We start from the raw sequence: 19,977 nt of genomic DNA, 5'->3' as shown, positions 1-19,977 counted from the left end.
ACTGCACAAGCTGCAGGTTATTCCAACCCTGCTGGATCCTTACCACTGGTATACAATCGGGAAACCGGCTGCCTTAATACCGACAGCCGGCTTCCCGACTATCATATCCCGGCGAGGGTGAAATGCCAGATGTCTAGATGTAGACGCCTGACATTTCCCCGACGCTGGGAGACCGGCGCCCGGCATCCCGATCGAAGGGATGCCGGGCACCGTGAGCGGACAGCCGAGGGGGGGGAGGGTTAGGGCACCCGGGGGGGACTTAGGATTAGGAACCCCCCCAGGGAGGGTTAGGCTAGGGGGAGGGAGGGTTAGGGTTAGCCAACCCCGGAGGGGACTTAGGGTTAGGCATCCCCCCGGGGGACTTAGGTTTAGTCAGCGGGGAAGGGAGGGGTTAGGCACTTAGAGGGGGGGGGGATTAGGGTTAGGCACTTGGGGGGGAGGTTAGGGTTAGGCATCCCTAAGGAGGGTTAGGGTTAGGTTAGTTTACACTTACCTTAGCGACCATCGGGATTTCCAGCGCTGTCGGGCTTCCGCTGCCGGGAACTCTGCTTTTGTCAGCCAGGCGCTGCCGGGAATTGCGGCCGGCGGTATTTCATACCGATTCCCTTACCACTACACCCTATAGGACTGAGCAGGCACCCGGTAATTATATTTGGAGCCTCCATTGAATATTTACAATGCTTCTGCAAAAGAGGGATTGGTCCATACCTCTGGTGTTTTAAAAATACCCATTATACATCACTTCTTAATACTATGTATATAGCCATATGTTTGTGCTTGTTATAACATTTGGATTGCATATTACGTTTATTAAACTTGTTTTTTTATATACTTGTATAGGTCGCTCACACAGTATTTATTTATCTCTTTGCTATTAATTGATACATTTTGATTTTCTTTTTTTTTTGATTAATTTACATTGCACCTATGCGCTGTATTTTCTAGAAAATTGTTTTTAGGTTTGTTTCTCTTGGTATATTTCCTGGGAGACTACCCAGGGTATACGGCAGCACTTTACATGCGTGTATACTTTTCATGTTTGTTTAATACTAAATTATTTTTGTACGTTTTGAGTATTGTGTACACAACACACAGGGATTGGCCCTAGACAGCGCCTAGCATTTGTGTTTTTCGTATTTTTTTCTTTTTTGATCATAGTGGATGAACCACTAATTTGGCAGCAGTAAGAGACATATATGTAAACACAGGGAAATTAATAGGACTAATTCTTACCCCAAAAGAAATATATGCACCCATTACGCTGCCAGCTATGGTCGCAAAGCCACCGGTCATTACAGCGTGGATTTCAGATTTGGTCATGTCCGGTAAGTAGGGCCGAATAAGCAATGGTGCCTCTGTCTAACAATATAACAAAGGGGAAAACAATATTTGTATTCACTGACACATAATTGAGAAAACAGTACAGAAAGATACACAGAAATAGACAAAAAAATACAGAGAGAAAGGATAACAGCCATGGATTTAGCATTTGGTCTTATAAGTTGTACGTGTCCATGTTCCTTAGTATGTATACATTATTTACACCAAACTATAGTGTGGAGCTGTAGGTTGGCAGTTATTAATGTGTCAGCCCCATTATCCTACCATACAACATCAGCATATTGACATACTCTAATTTAGCTACAACACTAATGAAAGATCCTACAACTGGTTCAATACACAGCTGCAGCACTCTAATTGATGATGATTGTCTATCAGCTTGAATCTGTACACCAGGCTTCCAGTACCTGCAAAAAATATACCCCAACTAACAACTGTGGGCCTGATTCAGCAAGGAACGCACACTAGCAGACGCACGCACCCAGCTGCTGTGAGAATATGCCAATCAATGTATACACACCGAGACGGCAGCACAAGAAACAGACACCCAGCAAAAGATAAAGCCATCCACCAATGCCATGATTGACAGCGTACACATCGGGAACATCGAGTGCCATCGAAGCTGCATGTAAGCTAAGGGTAGATCTGACCTTGCCGCAGGACTTGAGAGATTCCTGCGCGCAGAGAGGCGCCCGGCTGCATGCGGCGCCACTGAGATTAATTTATGCACGCCCCTGTAATGGCGAGCGAATGCACAGGCATGCCTGCGTTCGGCCGACCACCCCCCTGTCATCAACCACAAACGGCAGTTCCTGTCAATCAACATCGAAGGTCTTTGCGGGCTCCCTTCATACTATGAAAGAGCCCTTACCGTACTCAGCAACGTGTTCACGCACGCGCAATGCGATGCATACGCAGATCTCAAACATTGCCTTGCACTGTGCGTTCTCTCACTTGAGTTGCTTGCTGAATCAGGCCCTGTATCTATAGATGCACCCAAGTTTAATTAGGTCGCATCGGACTTACGTCCCATACATGCCCATACTGTACTATAACTTGCCTACCTCTGCTGACATGAGCGACTGCAAGCCTTACAGATGCTTTAATATAAAAACAGATGTAGTAAAAAGAATGATACATTTACGCCCCATCAACTCTAACTCAGTTCCTTAGTGTGAATTAATCAAACACAAGAGCATAGCATGTCTCTTCTATTTACCTGTCCAACAAAAATATTCCCAGCCACACTGAGTGTTTCTGTGGCCGTGGTTCCCATTGTAACTTGCATAATCCATGAAATCTGAAAAGCAATTTTAATAATTAATTCACCAATTAAACAAGAAAGAAATAATATAAACAATATTATGTCTCCAAACATTGAATACTTTGAGTAACACTATACTATTTTTTAGAGATTTTGTGGATTCAATTGTAGGCGATGGCAGCACTTTGCGATCACCAACCTTGCCAATATGCCCCTGCACCCCACAGATTGTATATTTTATGCCTACATAATAAATGATAACCTATTGTACATAAATATTTAAACTATTTTGCCATTGTGACTGACCTGTCACGTGAGATACCTATTTCCTACTCTTTCGCCTTCTGTAAACCACTTATACATATTTTCAGTGGAATTATTAGCTAATAGGTTTTCCTAACAGCATTATGTTATATTTAATGGGCTATATGTAAAAAGGAAGTGTATACTAATTATCCTGAGTATTTTCTTTGTATTTTTCTTGTGATACAAAGTACAATATTATATTTTTTAACCAAATAATAATAAAAGTTATATTTCAAGTTATTAAGAATGCCCCAATCAAGAGTCTTCTTTTTTATTATTATATTTTTGGTTATTGTTCCCCACAGAGGTGTACAGGAAAATTGGCAATGTTGGGGCACTGTATTCTACTGTATAGTGCAGAGCCAAACATCATAGAAATTGAATCAGGCCTAATAATATCTGCTGCACTAAGCAGTATGTGGTGCATTCACTTTCACTCCATTGGAGTAAAAGTAAGGAAACGTAGATGTACATCGAGTGACCAGAAGCAGAGAAATACTTGGAAAAAAACATATATTGTTTTATAATATTGAATACTATTGAGCAACATGACATAAATACATGACTTATGATATGTTTTAACGTAATTTGATTAATCTTCAATCCTGATATCCAAGCTAATTGGACAGATTGAATCACTAAATTTACAAGGCAAATTATAATTTACATAGATGTAGATAATACATATGTTACATTTTATTTATGCCATTTCCATTGTTAAATTTATGTGTAACAGAAACATGAATCTTGCCACGTAAAGCCTACAATATGATAATGCTCTGAACAGAGTACATGGAATGACAATAAAATATAATAAACTAGTGACATTACTGTAGCTGAACATAGTTTATCCATCCATTGGACACCCAAAAAATACATCCCAACAAGTAAGCAGCTTACCTTAAGAATGACATACTGCATTATGCCAATATAATAGAGGACTGACATCACGCAACTAAAGAATACCACAATAGGCAGGGCCTGCAAAGAAGAAGATCTCAAGAGTTACATAAACCATCCACTGCTTCGATTTGGACATAGTTTCAAACATAACAAAAGTGAAAATAAATAGATTTGTTTGTAACATTTACTCTCCAGGGACTGCCCTCAATATTTAGAGTTATGGTAGACTTATGGTGCATATACACGGTCAGATCAGACAACGATCAGAAATCGTTGTCTGATCGTCCTGTATGTGTTCGATATCGATCATCCAGCACATGCACCAACCACCAAACTACTATAATGCCCCGCAATCAACGATCGCGGGTCCTTATAGTAACCAGGCTAACCATGGTTCATATCGACCAGGTTGGCCTGCATGCATGGGCGATGGTCGATATCAACCATCCGTGGCCGTGCATCGACCATCATTTGGGAATTGGAAGGGGCCCAAAAACAGAACGATATGATCGATAACAATATAACGATATCGTTATCATTCTTATCGTCCTGCAAAGTTAGACTGTGTCTACGCACCATGACCTAGATAACTGCTTTTCTTCGAGGTCCATAAGGTCCACAGGGATAACATGGGGAATATTATGGCTGGAGACCAGGCACCAAACAGTTAAAGCTTCAGCTCCCAGGATACCTCGGGTCCTCCTCCATACATACCTCGCCCCTAGCCATAGTACTTCAGTTTAGTTAACAAGCCTCAAGGCAGGAGAAGGAAAGTAGAGAAGGAAGAGCAATCGTACACCAGAAACACTCTTACACAAAATAACGGAATCTGTGACCGAAAGAAAAATTACCCATGCAGCCAGGTGCGTCAGGTTGGGTGCCCTTTGGACCCTATGAATCTCAAAGAAAAGGAGTTATCTAGGTAAGTTTTCCATAGGTCTAATTTTCTTCTTCAGGGTCCATAGTGATCCACAGCGATACCATGGGGATATCTTAAAGCAGTTCCCCTAGTGTGGGGGACGCTCCTGAGCAGAAAAAAGAACGTTGCCCAAAGGAAGGATCCTGAGAGACAAAAGTATCAAAGGCATAAAATCTAAGAAAAGTGTGGACAGAAGACCACGTGGCTGCCTTGCACAATTGTTCAGCAGATGCACCACGACTAAATGCCCACGATGGCCCTACAGACCGAGTAGAATGTGCTGTCACCGTGTTTGGGACAGGGAGATCAGCCTGGTGTACACCTGAGAGATAGTCATGCGTAGCCATCTCGCCAGAGTCTGCTTATTAGCTGGCCATCCTCGTTTGTGAAAACCATATAATACAAAAAGAGCATCTGATTTTCTAACAGGGTTTGTGGCTCCAAATAGATACAGAGAGCATGAACTACATCCAGGTAGGCTTCACCTGCAGAAAGATCCTGAGCCCGAAAAGCTGGAACATACAATTTCTTAATTAATATGAAAACGGGACACTACCTTAGGAAGGTAGCTTTTACGAAGAACAGCTTTATCCTGGTGAAAAAAAAATGGAGAGCGACAAAGAAAGTGCTGCCAAATCAGAGACTCTGCGATCAGAAGAGATAGCGAGAAGAAAAAGTGTCTTCGCTGTCAACCATGTCAAATCTACAGAGTCTAGAGGTTCAACTGGAGGAGCTTGTAGCCCCTTAAGAACCAAAGACAAATCCCACGGTGCTACCGGTGGAACAAAAGGAGACTGGACTCTCAGAACTCCTTGGAAAAAAATTCTAACATCTAGTAATTAGGTAATCTTCCTCTGGAATCAAACTGACAGTGCAGAAACCTACACTCTCAAAAGTAGCCAGGCGGAGTCCGCGTTCTAAACCTGCCTGGAGAAAAGCCAGTATCCTGGAAATCCTAAACACCGTAGGGTCATACTTTCTGTGGGAACACCATTGACCAAAAGAATGCCAAACTCTGTAATATATGCGGGCAGAGGCAGGTTTCCGTGCCCTAAGCATCACAGAATTGGAAAAATATTTTGCTCTTAGGATGGAAGATTCAAGAGCCACGCCGTCAAAGCCAGACGAGGAAAGTCCGGATGACAGCAGGGACCTTGCGTTAGCAGATCCTGCCATAGAGGAAGAGGATACGGACTGTCTATTGACAGATTCTGTATGTCGGTCAACCAATGACGTCTGGGCTAAGCTGGAACCACCAGTATTACTGTTCCGCCTTCCTGCTTGAATTTCCTGAGAACTCTTGGGAGGAGGAAGATCGGAGGAAAGAGATACACCAACTTGAAGTCCCATCTTACTGCCAGTGCATCCACAAAGGTTGCCAATGGGTCTCTGGACCTAGACCCGTACCTGGGAACCTTGTGGTTATAACGTGACGCCATGAGATCTATCTCTGGTAGACCCCATTTGTTTACCAGGAGCTAAAACACGCCCTGATGGGAGATCACTCTCCAGTGTGTATGTCTGCTTCCCAATTGAGTACTCCCAGTATGAATATTGCCGAGATGGCCGGAAGATGACGTTCTGCCCAAATCAAAACCCTTATCATTTTTTTCATGGCTGTGTAACTTCTTGTGCCTACCTGATGATTGAGGTAGGCCACCCTTTGTCGCATTGTCGGACTGGATCTGAACCGGCTTGTCCTGGAGCAGGTCCTGTGCCGTGACAAGTGCTTTGTATACTGCTTGCAGTTCCAGAATGTTTATTGGCAGATGACTTTCCTGATTTGTCCATCCTCCCTGTAAGGTGTGACGACCTGTCACAGCTCCCCATCCACGAAGACTGGCGTCTGTGGTGAGCAGCAACCAATTTGGAATCCAAAATGGGTGCCCTTTGTTCAGATGATCCTTTTTCAGCCACCACAGGAGGAAGTGATGAACCCCTGGAGTAAGAAGGATCCTCTGGGACTTCATTTGATGATACTGTCCTTGCCACTTGGAGAGAATCAATCTTTGCAGAGGCCTGGAATGGAACTGAGCATACCCCTCCATGTCGAAGGTGGATACCATTGATCCCAGGACCTGCATTGCTAACAGAATGGATACCCTTCGCTTGCGAAGCAGCTTGCGTATTCGCAAAGATAGGGCCACAATCTTGTCCTCTAGCAAAATCATCGTCTGTGCTCGAGAATCAAGAAGAGCTCCCAGATGTACCATCTGCTGTGTTGGAGAAAGTGATTATTTTTTCCAATTGATGATCCAGCCGTGATTTTGTAAGCAGGCTATGGTCAGATGAAGAGAGTATTGTAAAACAACCGAAGTCTGTGCCATTATCAGAAAGTCGTCCAGATTAGGGATGTGCAGGCTCGGTTCTACTCGGTTCCGTTCGTTTTTTTTTTACCGAATCTTATTGGGTTTCAGCTGTCACGAGTTTTGGATAGCCAATAAGATTCGGTAAAAAAAAAACGAACGGAACCGAGTAGAACCGAGCCTGCACATCCCTAGTCCAGATACATGGTAGAATTCTGACTCCCTGATGCCTGAGATAGGCAGTCATGACTGTCATTATTTTGGTAAATACCCAGGGAGCTGCAGATAGGCCAAAGGGTAGTTCCTGAAATTGGTAATGTTGCTGAAGGACAGCAAACCATAAAAATTGCTGGTGGGATGTTATAATAGGAACATGCAGATATGCATCCTGAATGTCCAGGGAAACCATGTAATCCCCCGGCTCCATTGCCAAAATAATTAATCGGAGAATTTCAATACTAAACTTGGGTACATGGATAAACCTGTTGAGGATTTTTAGATTCAGTATAGGACGATTAGCCCTATTCGGTTTCTGAACCAGAAATATATTGGAATAATAACTGCTTCCCTGTTGAGACACAAGAACCGGGACTATTACCCCCCTCCCTGTAAATGGCTTCCTGAAAGGCCGAAGCCTTTACCGCATCTGCTGGAGGATCAGTGCAAAAAAAAACTTCTGGGGGAGGATGCTTCCTGAAAGGGCATACACCTGAGAGACCACTTCTCGAACTCAGGCATCTGTTGTTGTTTGACGCCAACAATCCGTAAACTGAAAAAGTCGGCCTCCCACCCTGGGATCCCCCAGGAGGAGGCCTGCCCCATCAGGCAGAGGGTTTGTCATCCAGTTTAGAAGCTAGAAGTCTTGCCGGGCCAGACCTCAGTTTGTCGCCTTGATATTTTGCAAGAACTAGACGTCTTAGAGGAAGCCTGTTCTCTTGCTCATCCCTGAGAATGGAAGGACCAAAAAGAAACCTGCCTAGACTTTATAGTCGCTGTAGATGATAGACCTGCTGACTTTGAAGCTCCCAGAGTAGCTATTATTTTATCCAACTATGCTCCAAAAAGTACTTTACCATAGAAAGGTAAAACTTCCAGCGCCTCCTCTGATCCTGTTTCAGCTTTCCAGGATCTTAACCAAAGGGCGCTGCGTGCCACTATTGAAGCTGCTGATGCTTTAGAAGCTAAAATTCCAGCATCTACTGCAGCTCCTCCCAGATAGGAAGCCGCTTCCCGTATATGGGAGATATACATCATCTGCTCTCTGGTAGCATTTGGTAGAGAATTTTCCAATGCTCCCATATATTCTTCAACAGCCTGGGCTGCCCAGGCTCCAGCCATAGCTGGACAAGTAAAAGCTCCAGATGATGAAAAGATAATTTTAAGACATGCTTTAATCTTTTTATCAGTGGAATCTTTCAGGGAAGATGCAGATGGAATAGGCAATGTAGCATTTCTTATTAAATGCGTCACATGAGCATCGGCAGAAGGAGGTACCTCCCGCTTAGTAAATACATTAACCGGTAAGGGATACAAGGATGTTATTCCCTTATCATATAAAAACGTTTGCCAGTTTTACCCCATGCCTCATCCATAAGCTCTGTAAGCTGTACAGATACAGGAAACTCCATTTTGACCACCTTCCGGTGGTGATTAAACATTGGAGCCTTCTTACTATGAGCTGGTTCGCCATCCTGAATGTCTAGGATTGATTTAACCTACCTCACCAAAGAAGGAACATCCACTGTAGCCGGATGGTCCTCCTCCCCCGAGCTAGACCATGGAGAGGAACTTTGTGCATCATCTGAATCCTCTGATGATGCTTCTGAATCCATATGTTGAGCAGACTGATAAAAAGCCAACTTGTGCTTAGGTGCCTTAGTAACTACCGGTCTGCTATCAACATAAGATGGTGCCATACTCTGACTAGAATGGCCATCAACATCCTTCCAATAAAAATGCATAGGAGGTGCAAACATAGCATGCTGTTGACACCCAATCCAAGGAGGCATAGTGGGAGCAGCCATATGATCTACAAACTGCTTCATTACCTGGGACAAAGAGGCTACCCAATAAGGCTCTTGTCCAGGAACAGGTAAACTGGACTGGTTAGGTGGCTCTTTATAACAGACAACACACAAACCATCCTTAATGTCCTCAGGGGACAAATAAGCCATACAAGATTTACATGAAACCAGCACAGAAGGCTCCCCCTTCTGTATCCCTTTATCTTTTGAAATGTTCGGTAAAGGCAATAACTGCAATGTTATGTGGCAGCCTTCACAAATCTAAATGAATGTGAAGTACTCAGAGAAAACCTCCATCCCAAGAGGATGGAGAGAAAAACAGTGATTGTTACAATTGACAGACAGAAATTAAAAGACAGTGGCCCTCACTCAGAGCCGTACGCTCTGAGCAGAGCGCACGCTCTGAATGAGGGCCGTCCTCCATAATTATGGAGCTTCCTCCTGGACGCTCGTATAGCTGTGGGTCACCACCCACAGCCTGTACGAGCGTGCAGGTTGATGGCCGCGATGGTCTTGACCATCGCGACCATCGCCACTGCGAGCCGGAGCCTGCGGTTGAGTTTCTCAACCGCAAGGCCCGGAGTGATTTTGGCTCTATCAGAGCCAAAATCACTCCCACTGACATCACTAGTGATGTCAGTGGGCCGGTTTCTGACGGTAGGCGTTCCCTTGGGAAGGCCCCCGTCTGGGAGGCACGCCCACCAAAGGGGGCATGCCCGTCAATCAACATCGACAGCACGCCCCCTTTGATCAGACACAACGAGCGAAGGAAAGTCCTTCGCTCGTCTCGTCTGGCGCATGCGCACGACGGAGCTCCCTCCGTCGTGCGCATGCTCAGTGCAGACCATCGACCCACTTGCGAGCGGACAGCCGCTCGCGAGTGGGTCTGAATCAGGCCCAGTGTCAATACAGCAGCTAGCAAACAGTCACATACAATGCATATGTAATATAATTACAATCGACTCTAAATCAACTACACAAACACCAGGAATGGTAGGATATAGAGCACTATGGGCCTGATTCAGAGCCGTTCGCTATTTGCGGTCGTTCGTTCAAAAACAAGGGGTGGCTATTCAAATGATCCGTTCGCAAATTGCAGTCTGTTCACACCTCTAAGTCTGAACGAGCGAGCAAAACATACGCTCGTTTATTTGATAAAAACGCCCCCTGGCCGCTCGCACCATACGTCATGTCCGCTATTTATTAGATTAATCGAGTACATCGTACAGCGTATGAACTGCTCGCTACTCTTGTGGTTGGTTTTTTCAACCGCTATTTTGCGAGCAGTTCTGAGTTAAAAAAAACCAAGTGACGTGGTCAATGACGCTGCTGTATTAATTATGCACTCCCTTAAAACGCCCGTTTTGACCTTTAAGCACGCCTGCGTTCGAATTCCACTCCCCCGTTTTCAAACACCTTCCCCTGTTACCACCCACATACGCCTCATTCTGTCACTCAAAATAGCAGGCACTCGCTATATAGCGTACAAACGATTTTCGGCCGCACTGACTGGTTCGCGCATGCGTACTAAAAACCGTACGCATGCGCAGATGTGCGAACATCGCTCGGAACGAGCGTACGGCAGCTAGCGAGCGGCTCTGAATGAGGGCCTATATACCAAGGGAGAGGTATACAGGGAGACTGACCCAAACCTTCCTGAGACCACAGCTACAGGGCACACTGAGCGTGGACCGTGAGCGTCTCATTTACACATGGAGGGTAGGCGGAGCAACCCAGACACGCAAAATCCTTAGTAGGGACTGCGTCTGGGTCGGAGCTACCGGTGGAGCGCCTACCTCCCCTAAGCTGCGTTAACTGGCCGGGTACGCTGGCCTCGTGTCAGCAGAAGTGTCTGCTGCCGATCCTCGGCATCAGACGATAAGTCGGTGGTGAGGTAGTGAGGACGCGTACAATCCCGGGCCCTGACAGTGGCTTCTGGTGCGTCTCTGACACCGGAAGCAAGGACTGCCGCGCGCGATTCCCTGTAAGCGAGGAATTGCCTTACCTGCCATCTCCGTGCTTCCGGTTGCAGTCCAGGTCGCAGCATTGCGTCTAGCAAGTTAGCCGAAACCCGTCGAAATCGCCAGCCCAGTTACTGGTGTTGCGGCTCGGCAGAGGTAGATGGAGTTGCAATATATGCGTCTTAATTCTGACGCTTAGTACTGCCAAACCAAAAACATAAGATAAAACATTAAATAAAAGCTTAGGACTGCCAGAGCAGTCCCCTGTTACAAAGGTGCGTCTTAATCCTGCCGCACCAAATAAACAACTGAAGCCCTATGGCTAGAGGAGGGGTACATTTGGAGGAGGACCCGAGGCATCCTGAGAACTGAAGCTTTAACTGTTTGGTGCCTGGTCTCCAACCATAATATTCCCCATGTTATCCTTGTGGATCCCTATGGACCCTGAAGAAGAAATTGTACAATTGGTCTTGAGGAAATGGGCTCTAACTGTACAATGGCCAACAGAAAGAGTAGGACTTTATTGTATGCCAGCCACAAAACAATAGGTTGTTGTAGTATCTACAAGCCCATATAGAGTGGACCTGGACTGTACACTCTGGGATGGACTCCAGGGGCTTAACTAGGAATTGAAGGCCCCATAGCAAAAGTTTGTAAGGGCCCTTATGTACCACCCAATGGTGAAAAATGTCTATAACACATGTTACTTTGACAAGGAAGATGCCCTCCCCTCAGCTCTGGGCCCCATAGCAGCTGCACCCCTTGCACCTATGGTAGTTATGTCCATAGGCTCAGCTCAGGTGCTTTTATCTGGTACTTTATTAGCCTAGCGTCCTGCCAAAAATGGAGTGTGTGGGTTAGCTGTTCTGGAATAATGTATGTGGGGGTCACTTCTGGCATAGTGTACAGCACCACTACAGGGTTTTGTGTATGGACCACTGTTAAGTATACATTTGTGATTAATAATGGGAGGAATAATAAATGGGGCTTATATATACTGTAGATAGTTTTGGGATGAGGAACATTGTTTTCCAACTTTGGGCAGCAAAACAGCTGGTCTTACTAATGGCCATGTTTGCAGGCTTATTTTGTAACATGAATAAATGTATCTTAACTATTATGTCAGAACTTCTGGGTTTACTTTTGTAATTACAAACCTGAAAAGCAAAAACTTCATTAATTAGATTTTGTCCAAAAACAAATCCCGAGCCAGCGGTGGTATAATTCAGGAAAATCTGCAAAAGACAGAGATGCATGTTAGTGCCACTAATGATCGTCCATTTCACTTTTACTGTCATTTCACTTTACTTTATGTTTGTCCAATATACTGTAAATTAATGTCAATTATACCACACCAGATAAATGCCAATAATTATTTGAAGAAATGTAACAAAAATAAAGAGCTTTTGTTGTGGAATGAACAGTACCTGAATTTGTTCACCAAGAAACTTGAAAGCATAATAACCTGGCTCTGTTCGAATAATAAAGATTCCCAAAACAAACTCAAGTCCAAGTCCCCAAAACACTGCCCGCCATGACACCTAGGGAAGACATTGGATAATGATAGTTTAACTGTAATGGAGTGAGTGAAATATTTTTGGTTAGAGTTTGCTAACATATCATGTTACTCTAAATATACTCCTATAAGTGAACTATACTGCAAATACACATTTTGTGATTGCTGTTGTTTTAAATAGGTAAAATATAACCCTTTATACATAAAAATAAACAAACAATTAAGGTTTTCATTATTGCTTCCTTTTTTTTTATCTACAATTAAGTTAATAATGAGAAATATTGGCCATTTGGGCCTGAAATAATAAGATCTCCGCAGGGGAGTGATCTGAGATACCACTACGATTATGCTGAGTATTCTGGGCTGTGCCAAGTAGAATTGTGGAGGCAAAAGCTAATCTGTTTTGATTACTTGCTGCCAAATCTTTGTAAATGTGTATGATCAGGCCCAGACAGGCACCATGGTGGGTGCAACTGTAGGGAATTATAGTCTGTCTAGTTCTGATTCAAAGATTGATCTATACCCTCCCATTATCAAAAGAGGTGCACAAAGGAAGAAAACAACCATAAACACAGGCAAAGATGTATAGAATTTAAATGAAGAATGATAGGTATGCCCTGACTATACTAACACGTCAACTTAGATCTAGAACCAAACATGAGGCTACTTACACGTTAAAGGAAGGGAGATAAATTAAACATAGAAATAAAGTGGAGAAGTTGCCAATCACAACCAATGAGCTCAAGCTGGGTACACACTATACGAACTATCGTCCGATATATTGTTCCGATGCAGATCTCTGCCGTTGTTCCTCGTATTGTCCCATCTGCTGTGCTGCACACCAGATGGGACGATGCAATGAACGGTGTAGTGCACATTGTGTAGTGTGTATGTATAATGGCACGACCACGCAATATGTGGAGCGTACAACAGGTATAAACTATAAACCAAGCCAGAGCAGACACTAAACAATACTGCAAAGAAAGCAAATAGAGACTATGAGCCTGATTCAGAGCCGGACGCTATTTGCGCTCGCTCGTTCATTAAAAAGGGGTGGCTATTCAAATGAACCGTTCACACTTTGCGGTCTGTTCACGCCTCTATGTCTGAACGAGCGAACAAAACTTGCGGTCGTAATTTTGAAAAAGACGCCCCCTGGCCGCTCGCACCATACGTCATGTCCGCTATTTAAGAGATTAATCGAGTACATCGAACAGCGTATGAACTGCTCGCTATTCTTGTGGTTGGTTTTTCCTACCACAATCTTGCGAGCAGTTCTGACTATAAATCAACCAAGTGACGTGGTTAATGAAGCTCCTGTATTAATTATGCACACCCATAAAACGCCCGTTTTGACCTTTAAGCACGCCTGCGTTCTGATTTCCACTCCCAGTTTTCAAGCACCTTCCACTGTTACCACCCACATACGCCTCCTCCTGTCACTCAAAATAGCAGGCATTCGCTATTTAGCGAACAAACGAATTTCCGCCGCACTGACTGGTTCGCGCATGCGTATTAAAATCCGTACGCATGCGCAGTTGTGTGAACATCGGTCGGAACGAACGAGCGGCCGCTTACGAGCGGCTCTGAATCAGGCCCTATATCCGTTCCCAGTGTCCTCCTAAAGTACGGCACATTATTTAAATTTTACCCATGTCTGCCAGTGATCTACAGGATGATTGCACAGTGTGTACAGGATAAATTATTATTTGGATACAATCCCCCGACACAATATATTGTTCAGTTGTTCGGAAGATTTCATAGTGTGTTCGCTCTACTGTATATCGTGTGTTCTAAGATTTAGTGAAATTGGGATAATCGTCACACTGTTTATCACATCGTATAATGTGTACCCAGCCTGACTGTCATTTTATAGACTGTAGTAGATAAAAGAGAACTACAAACTGATTAGTTGCTACGGGCAACTTCTCCACTTTATCTTTCTCAATGCCTTGATACATCTCCCCTAAGGTCACGTACCGCTCGGTGGTGCTTGGACATCAAAAAGAGAATAATGACAAACATACAGACGCCTCCAAATGATATCAGCTGTACAGGTCTCTTGGCCGTGTCCACAGCCAACCAGGTGATAAGCCCAATAAGAAGCAATACAACGAACACCCTGAAAGCATAAAACTTACATTGAAAACCTCATACAAAAACCTTCAAGAACATTGGCCATATGTAAGCATTAGTAGTTGCTAAATTGAATGCCAATAAGATTGGTAACTGCAAACACTTATACAAGTAAATAATCAAAGAACCAGTATATTCCCAAATTTTTATTTTTTAGATATAGGATGGGATACATGACGCCCTTCGCATGCATGATGAACACAGCAAAGGACAGTTTTCTCAGTAAGAGCTACCCTTTGCGACGGAGGGACTTCCGGGTCTATGACCCAGAAGCTCCTCTGGCGTCCTTCTGCGCATGCGCAGAAGGATGCGTGTGCCGCTGGGTTGCAGGGAGGGATCCAGTCAGATCCCTCTCTCAGCACTCTCCCAATAGAAGCCCTCAGGCTTCTATAGGCTAATGCCAATCAGGAGATGGCATTACCCGCTGCAACCAAGCCCCGGATGACAGTGTTGTTATAGGATGTGATTCAAAGCTTCTACGCTGCTGGGACATCACGTTTCCGACATCTGACATCAGAACTACATCATTTTATAATTTCAGAAACACCATTAATGGTCATAACAAGTAACAGCCATATTGGAAAATGGATTCTCCGGCGGGAACAATTTTCTTACTAGTTTTTCAAATGTTGTGTTAGATCCATACAAAGAATTAGAAACATTTCTTTTTAATGGTAAATGAAAAATGCAGACTTCTGTTACTTATTTTATTCCTGATGCTGACAAATCACATTTGCCACGGGCTGCATAGCACGTTTCCCTTACATGGTTTATGTATATGATGACACTCTCAGGATAGGAAATCCCTGCAGCTGCTGACATTTGTGCAGTAAGGCAGGACAGATAGCTGAAGCATTACTTCCTTATTTTGAAAACACACTATACTAAGGGCCAGATTCAATTAGCCGCGCTAAGCCATAAACCGTTGTTAAGCGTTTTTCTCGTTAACATTTCGGGAAAAAGTTATCGGGAATTTACATTTCTGCAAGCTTTTCGCGTGTCCAAATGCCTTTTTGCCATTATCGCCAGTTTGCTTTCGGGACCCCAGGAGGTGGCGAAAACTTTTCCAATACCCTTTGGGGTACAAATGTCGGGACTTACTTCAAAACCCTTTGGACACCCTCCTTAATGACTAATTAGGCAAAAAATATTTTTTAATTAGCTTAAATTGGCCAAAAATGACGTCAGTTTTGGGGTGAAAAAAAAATGCTGGAAAATGGGTTTAAAGCAGTGGGATATATATTTTAGGGGGCTGAATGGATGGAACAGGTTTTTTTTTTTTTTTTTTAGACTGTAGGAGTCAGTGACAGCTGTATTTTTAACATGTTTTAAAAGTGCCCCTAATTTAACTACAGCATTTGTTTTGGCCCAAAAAACTTGCTTTCTACAGTTTTTCTCACTATTTAAAAAAAACCTGCAATTTGCAACATTTGAAGAACCCCAAACTGTTGATTATGGTCACTAACACACTTCTATGCTATCACACTAGCTTAGTTTACCTTTTTTGGGGGTGCAGGCAGATTTGTATCCCCCCCCCCTAAAAGTTATTGCGAGAATAGGTTTTTGCCAGTTTTGGAGTAAGATTAGGTGAAAAAAGGTAGCGACGGGTCCGATAAGTTTTCATGAGAAAACTTATCTTTTACAGCATTCCCCCCTAAATTGCATAGCAGATATCTTTTAGGTGATAACTGTTAACCTTCATCATCGAGACCAACACAAATTTGGGGAAAGAGATCAAGTTATTTTTTGTTGTCTCACCTCTATCCTAGGTTAAGGTCTTCCCCAATTAATTAGCATGTTGTGAGACACTTTAGTGGTTTTTATATCCACAGTTCTCTCTATCCAATTGCCATCTATCAGATGCAGGAGAAACCTCAATACGCTTTTTAACCGGGGTCTTCCCTTGGTTCCCATCCCATCCCTGCACAAGCTCTGGCACTTTAATGGTTAAATGAACTGGTTGCTTAGCACAATACACATATATTAATGTACTGTATCCATTCCATGGGAAGGGAAAAATAATAGAGAAGAACTAGGAATCCAGTGCATGATTCAGTCATTCCTGATGTATCCACTATACGAGAGGAGATGCAGTTATTATACCTATAGCCGGCATCCCAGCTGACGAAATCCCGGCACCGGAATGCACTACCCGGCGTAAGACCGGCACCGGAGTACCCACAGTAGTGGAGATGCCGACGCCGGGAACAGAGGGTTGGAGGGAGAATGGGAGAGGGTTACCATACTTGTCGGGATCCTGAGCATCGGGATGCTGCCGTCGGTATATTGACAGCAGGCATCCCGACTGCTGATATTTCATACTGATTCCACTGGAGAGGAATGAACATCTGATACCTTATATTCAGCATTCAGCAACATTAGAGCCTGGGACATGGCATACATTGGGCAAACGCAGGTAGCAAATTAAATAATAATTGGCATTTTAAAGAATACTTTTAATTTTGGAGTTATAAAAAGTAAGAGATATGGTAAGACCTTACCTTTGTTATCTCTATTTCTACAAAGTCCATAGGGATTCACAGGAGACCTTGGGGTATAGGCGATGATGTCAGTCTCGGGCACCTCAATAGTTAAACTTGTGCTCCCAGGATGCACCGGGCCCCTCTCCTATAACCCGCCCCCAAGCCAAGGCTCCTCAGTTTCGTAACAAGCCAATGGCCGGAGGAGGAGAAGAGAGAAGGAAGAATTTCTGGAACACACAAGTATCACACTATCACATACAGAAGGAGACAGAAACCGGTGACCAGAACACAGCCCAACTGCAGCACAGGTGCGACAGGGTGGGAGACCTGTGGATCCCTATGGCCTTCGTAGAAATAGAGATAACAAAGGTAAGGTCTTACCATATCTCTTATTTTCTACTGCAGGGTCCATAGGGCTCCACAGGAGACCTTGGGGATGTCAAAAAGCAGTCTCCTTAAGGGTGAGGACGCTCCTGTGCAGAGAGGAGAATCCGCCGCCCGAAGGAGGCATCCTGAGAGGCAAAGGTATCGAATGGATAATAGGTTGAATGTATGGACAGTAGACCAAGTGGTTGCCTTACACAGCTGAACAGCTGAGACACCACGACGAGCTGCCCATGAACAAACCGAGTAGAGTGAGCTTTGACAGAGGATGGAACAGGAAGGCCCTCATGAATGTAAGCCTCTGATATTGCCAGGCAAATCCAGCCTGCCAACGTCTGCTTAGTGGCAGGCCATGCTTTCTTTCGGAAACCAAAAAGGACAAACAATGAGTCCGACTTCCGAAATGAGTTGGTACAGTCCACATAGGTCTTTAGAGCCTGTACCAAATCCAAGGAGGCCTCACCAGCTGAGAGGTCTGGGGAGTTAAAGGCTGGCACTACAATTTCCTCATTAATGTGAAAGCTGGATACCACCTTAGGCAGGAAACCAGGCCGAGTACGAAGAACCGCCCTGTTCCTATGAAAAATCAGAAAGGGGGGACGACAAGAAAGAGACCACTTCCCTTACCCAAGTGTCTGTTGTGGTATGACACCAACACTGGGTGAACTGAAGAAGTCGGCCTCCCACCTTGGGGTCCCCCAAGGAGAGTCCCATCCTGTCAGGCTGAAGGTTTAGCCTCAGGCTCGGCAGCTGGACTCCTAGCATTCCAGGCCTGCTTTTTGGGCTTTGTGACTTTCTTAGTTCCAGACGGTCTGGGAAAGGACTGAGCCTTGGCCTTACTCTGAGGGCGGAAGGTCCGAAATGACTGAGTTCCAGAACTCGAGGGTAATGGGGCCGAAGGTAAACAGGCAGACTTGGCAGCCGCCAAAGTGTCCACAATTTTGTCCAAATCTGGACCAAAAAGTACCTGGCCATTAAAGGGTAAACCTTCTAACCCTTTCTTGGACTCAGCATCCGCCCTCTAAGATCGCAACCAGAGAGAGCGTCTAGCCGACACTGCAGCCAATGAAATGCGGGATGTTAGCATACTAACATCCAGAGCAGCCTCATTCACATATGTGGCTGAATCTCTGAGGAAACCTACCAGTGCCACTTGTTCACTGGTAGCTTCTACAGGCAAGGACGCCTCCAGGGCATTAGCCCAATGCTCCACTGCCCTAGCCACCCAGCATATAGCCATAGCTGGCCTAGCCACTCCCCCTGAAAGAGAATAAATGGACTTTAAGCATATATCCACCTTCCTGTCCGTGACATCCTTTAATGATGACATGGATGGCATAGGATGTGTCGCACTTTTGACAAGGCACGTAATATGAGAATCCACCAGAGGTGGAGTTTCCCATTTAGAGAAATACTTCTCATCGAACGGAGAAGTGGTCTCCAATCTCTTCAGTGGCTGAAATCTCCTGCTTGGAGTTTTCCATGCTTCTTCCAAGTGTTCAACCAGCTGATCAGACAGCGGAAAAGCTGTCGCTGAACTTTTAACTTCTTTAAAGTAAGCATGTTTGGATTTGGCTGCTGGGGTATCCTCATCCCCAATATCCATGGCCACACGGACGGCATGGATGAGGCCGTGCACATATATTATGGACTTGGGCTCCGCCTCTTTTAGAGTGAGCTCAGATTCAGATAAGTCCTGTATTTCCCCATCATCAGTAGACACATCATCTTGATAGTACGTAGACTGGGAAGACAGTATCTCTTTCCTAACAGAACATTGGAAAGGCTCCCCCTGTAACACCTCAGTCAGGTTTTGAACCATATTGGAGAGTGTATTAACCCACACAGGTTCCGACTGTGTTTGGTAGGGAGTGGGTTGTAAAGGCATACTATGAGCCACAGCTAACTGTCTGGGGGTCCCCTGTGACGCAGATGGCATAGCAAGCTGCAGATTGTACCCCAATGGTGGGGTCACTGGTAGTGCAGCAAGTTGACCCATCAGGGTATTTAGTGCTTGTGCAAAGCTAACCCATGGAGGTTCTTGAGAAGAGCTGGGCCCAGCAGGTAATCCTGCATTCCTGGTACACAGGGTACACAATCCTCCCACAATAATCTCTCCCTCTCTTATTCCAGTCAAACATCTGCTGCAGGAATGTGTGAGGGGTAGATCAGTCTGACCAGACTTATTGCCAGACATTATAAATGTATGTGTCAAACTCCTCAGTACAATAATAGTTTGAACTGTTAAGCAAATTAACCCCTGAGCAGCACTGTCACCGCAAGGGCTAGTGAAAGAGAAAGTACAGGGATAGCTAAAATAGCTGACAGAGAAATACAGGCAGACAGCGCTAGCCCAGACACATACAATGCCAGGAAAAACCTGCACTATATTACACTATCATCAACTAGCTAGACCTTGTGTCTAGTAGGAATA

The 19,977-nt window shown here is 44.6% G+C and overlaps 1 protein-coding gene across 3 annotated transcripts in view; it reads right to left on the bottom strand.

The window, feature by feature from the left end:
* The window catches only part of SLC28A1 (solute carrier family 28 member 1), a 131,365-nt gene that overhangs the window by 46,973 nt on the left and 64,415 nt on the right, over nucleotides 1-19,977 (bottom strand). For all 3 annotated transcript variants that reach the window (XM_088444122.1, XM_088444131.1, XM_088444114.1), the window contains 6 exons: nucleotides 14,521-14,662; nucleotides 12,452-12,565; nucleotides 12,182-12,259; nucleotides 3,812-3,892; nucleotides 2,561-2,641; nucleotides 1,234-1,359 (listed from right to left, as the gene is read on the bottom strand). In XM_088444122.1, the coding sequence (XP_088300248.1) occupies nucleotides 1,234-1,359; nucleotides 2,561-2,641; nucleotides 3,812-3,892; nucleotides 12,182-12,259; nucleotides 12,452-12,565; nucleotides 14,521-14,662 (622 nt within the window). The remainder of the gene's footprint in view (nucleotides 1-1,233; nucleotides 1,360-2,560; nucleotides 2,642-3,811; nucleotides 3,893-12,181; nucleotides 12,260-12,451; nucleotides 12,566-14,520; nucleotides 14,663-19,977) is intronic.

Source organism: Taudactylus pleione, unplaced genomic scaffold (genome assembly GCF_031769625.1).
Source record: "Taudactylus pleione unplaced genomic scaffold, aTauple2 ptg000019l, whole genome shotgun sequence".
NCBI lineage: Eukaryota > Metazoa > Chordata > Amphibia > Anura > Myobatrachidae > Taudactylus > Taudactylus pleione.
Note: the sequence above shows the minus strand (reverse complement) of the source record. Positions and strands in the feature narration are given on the sequence as shown.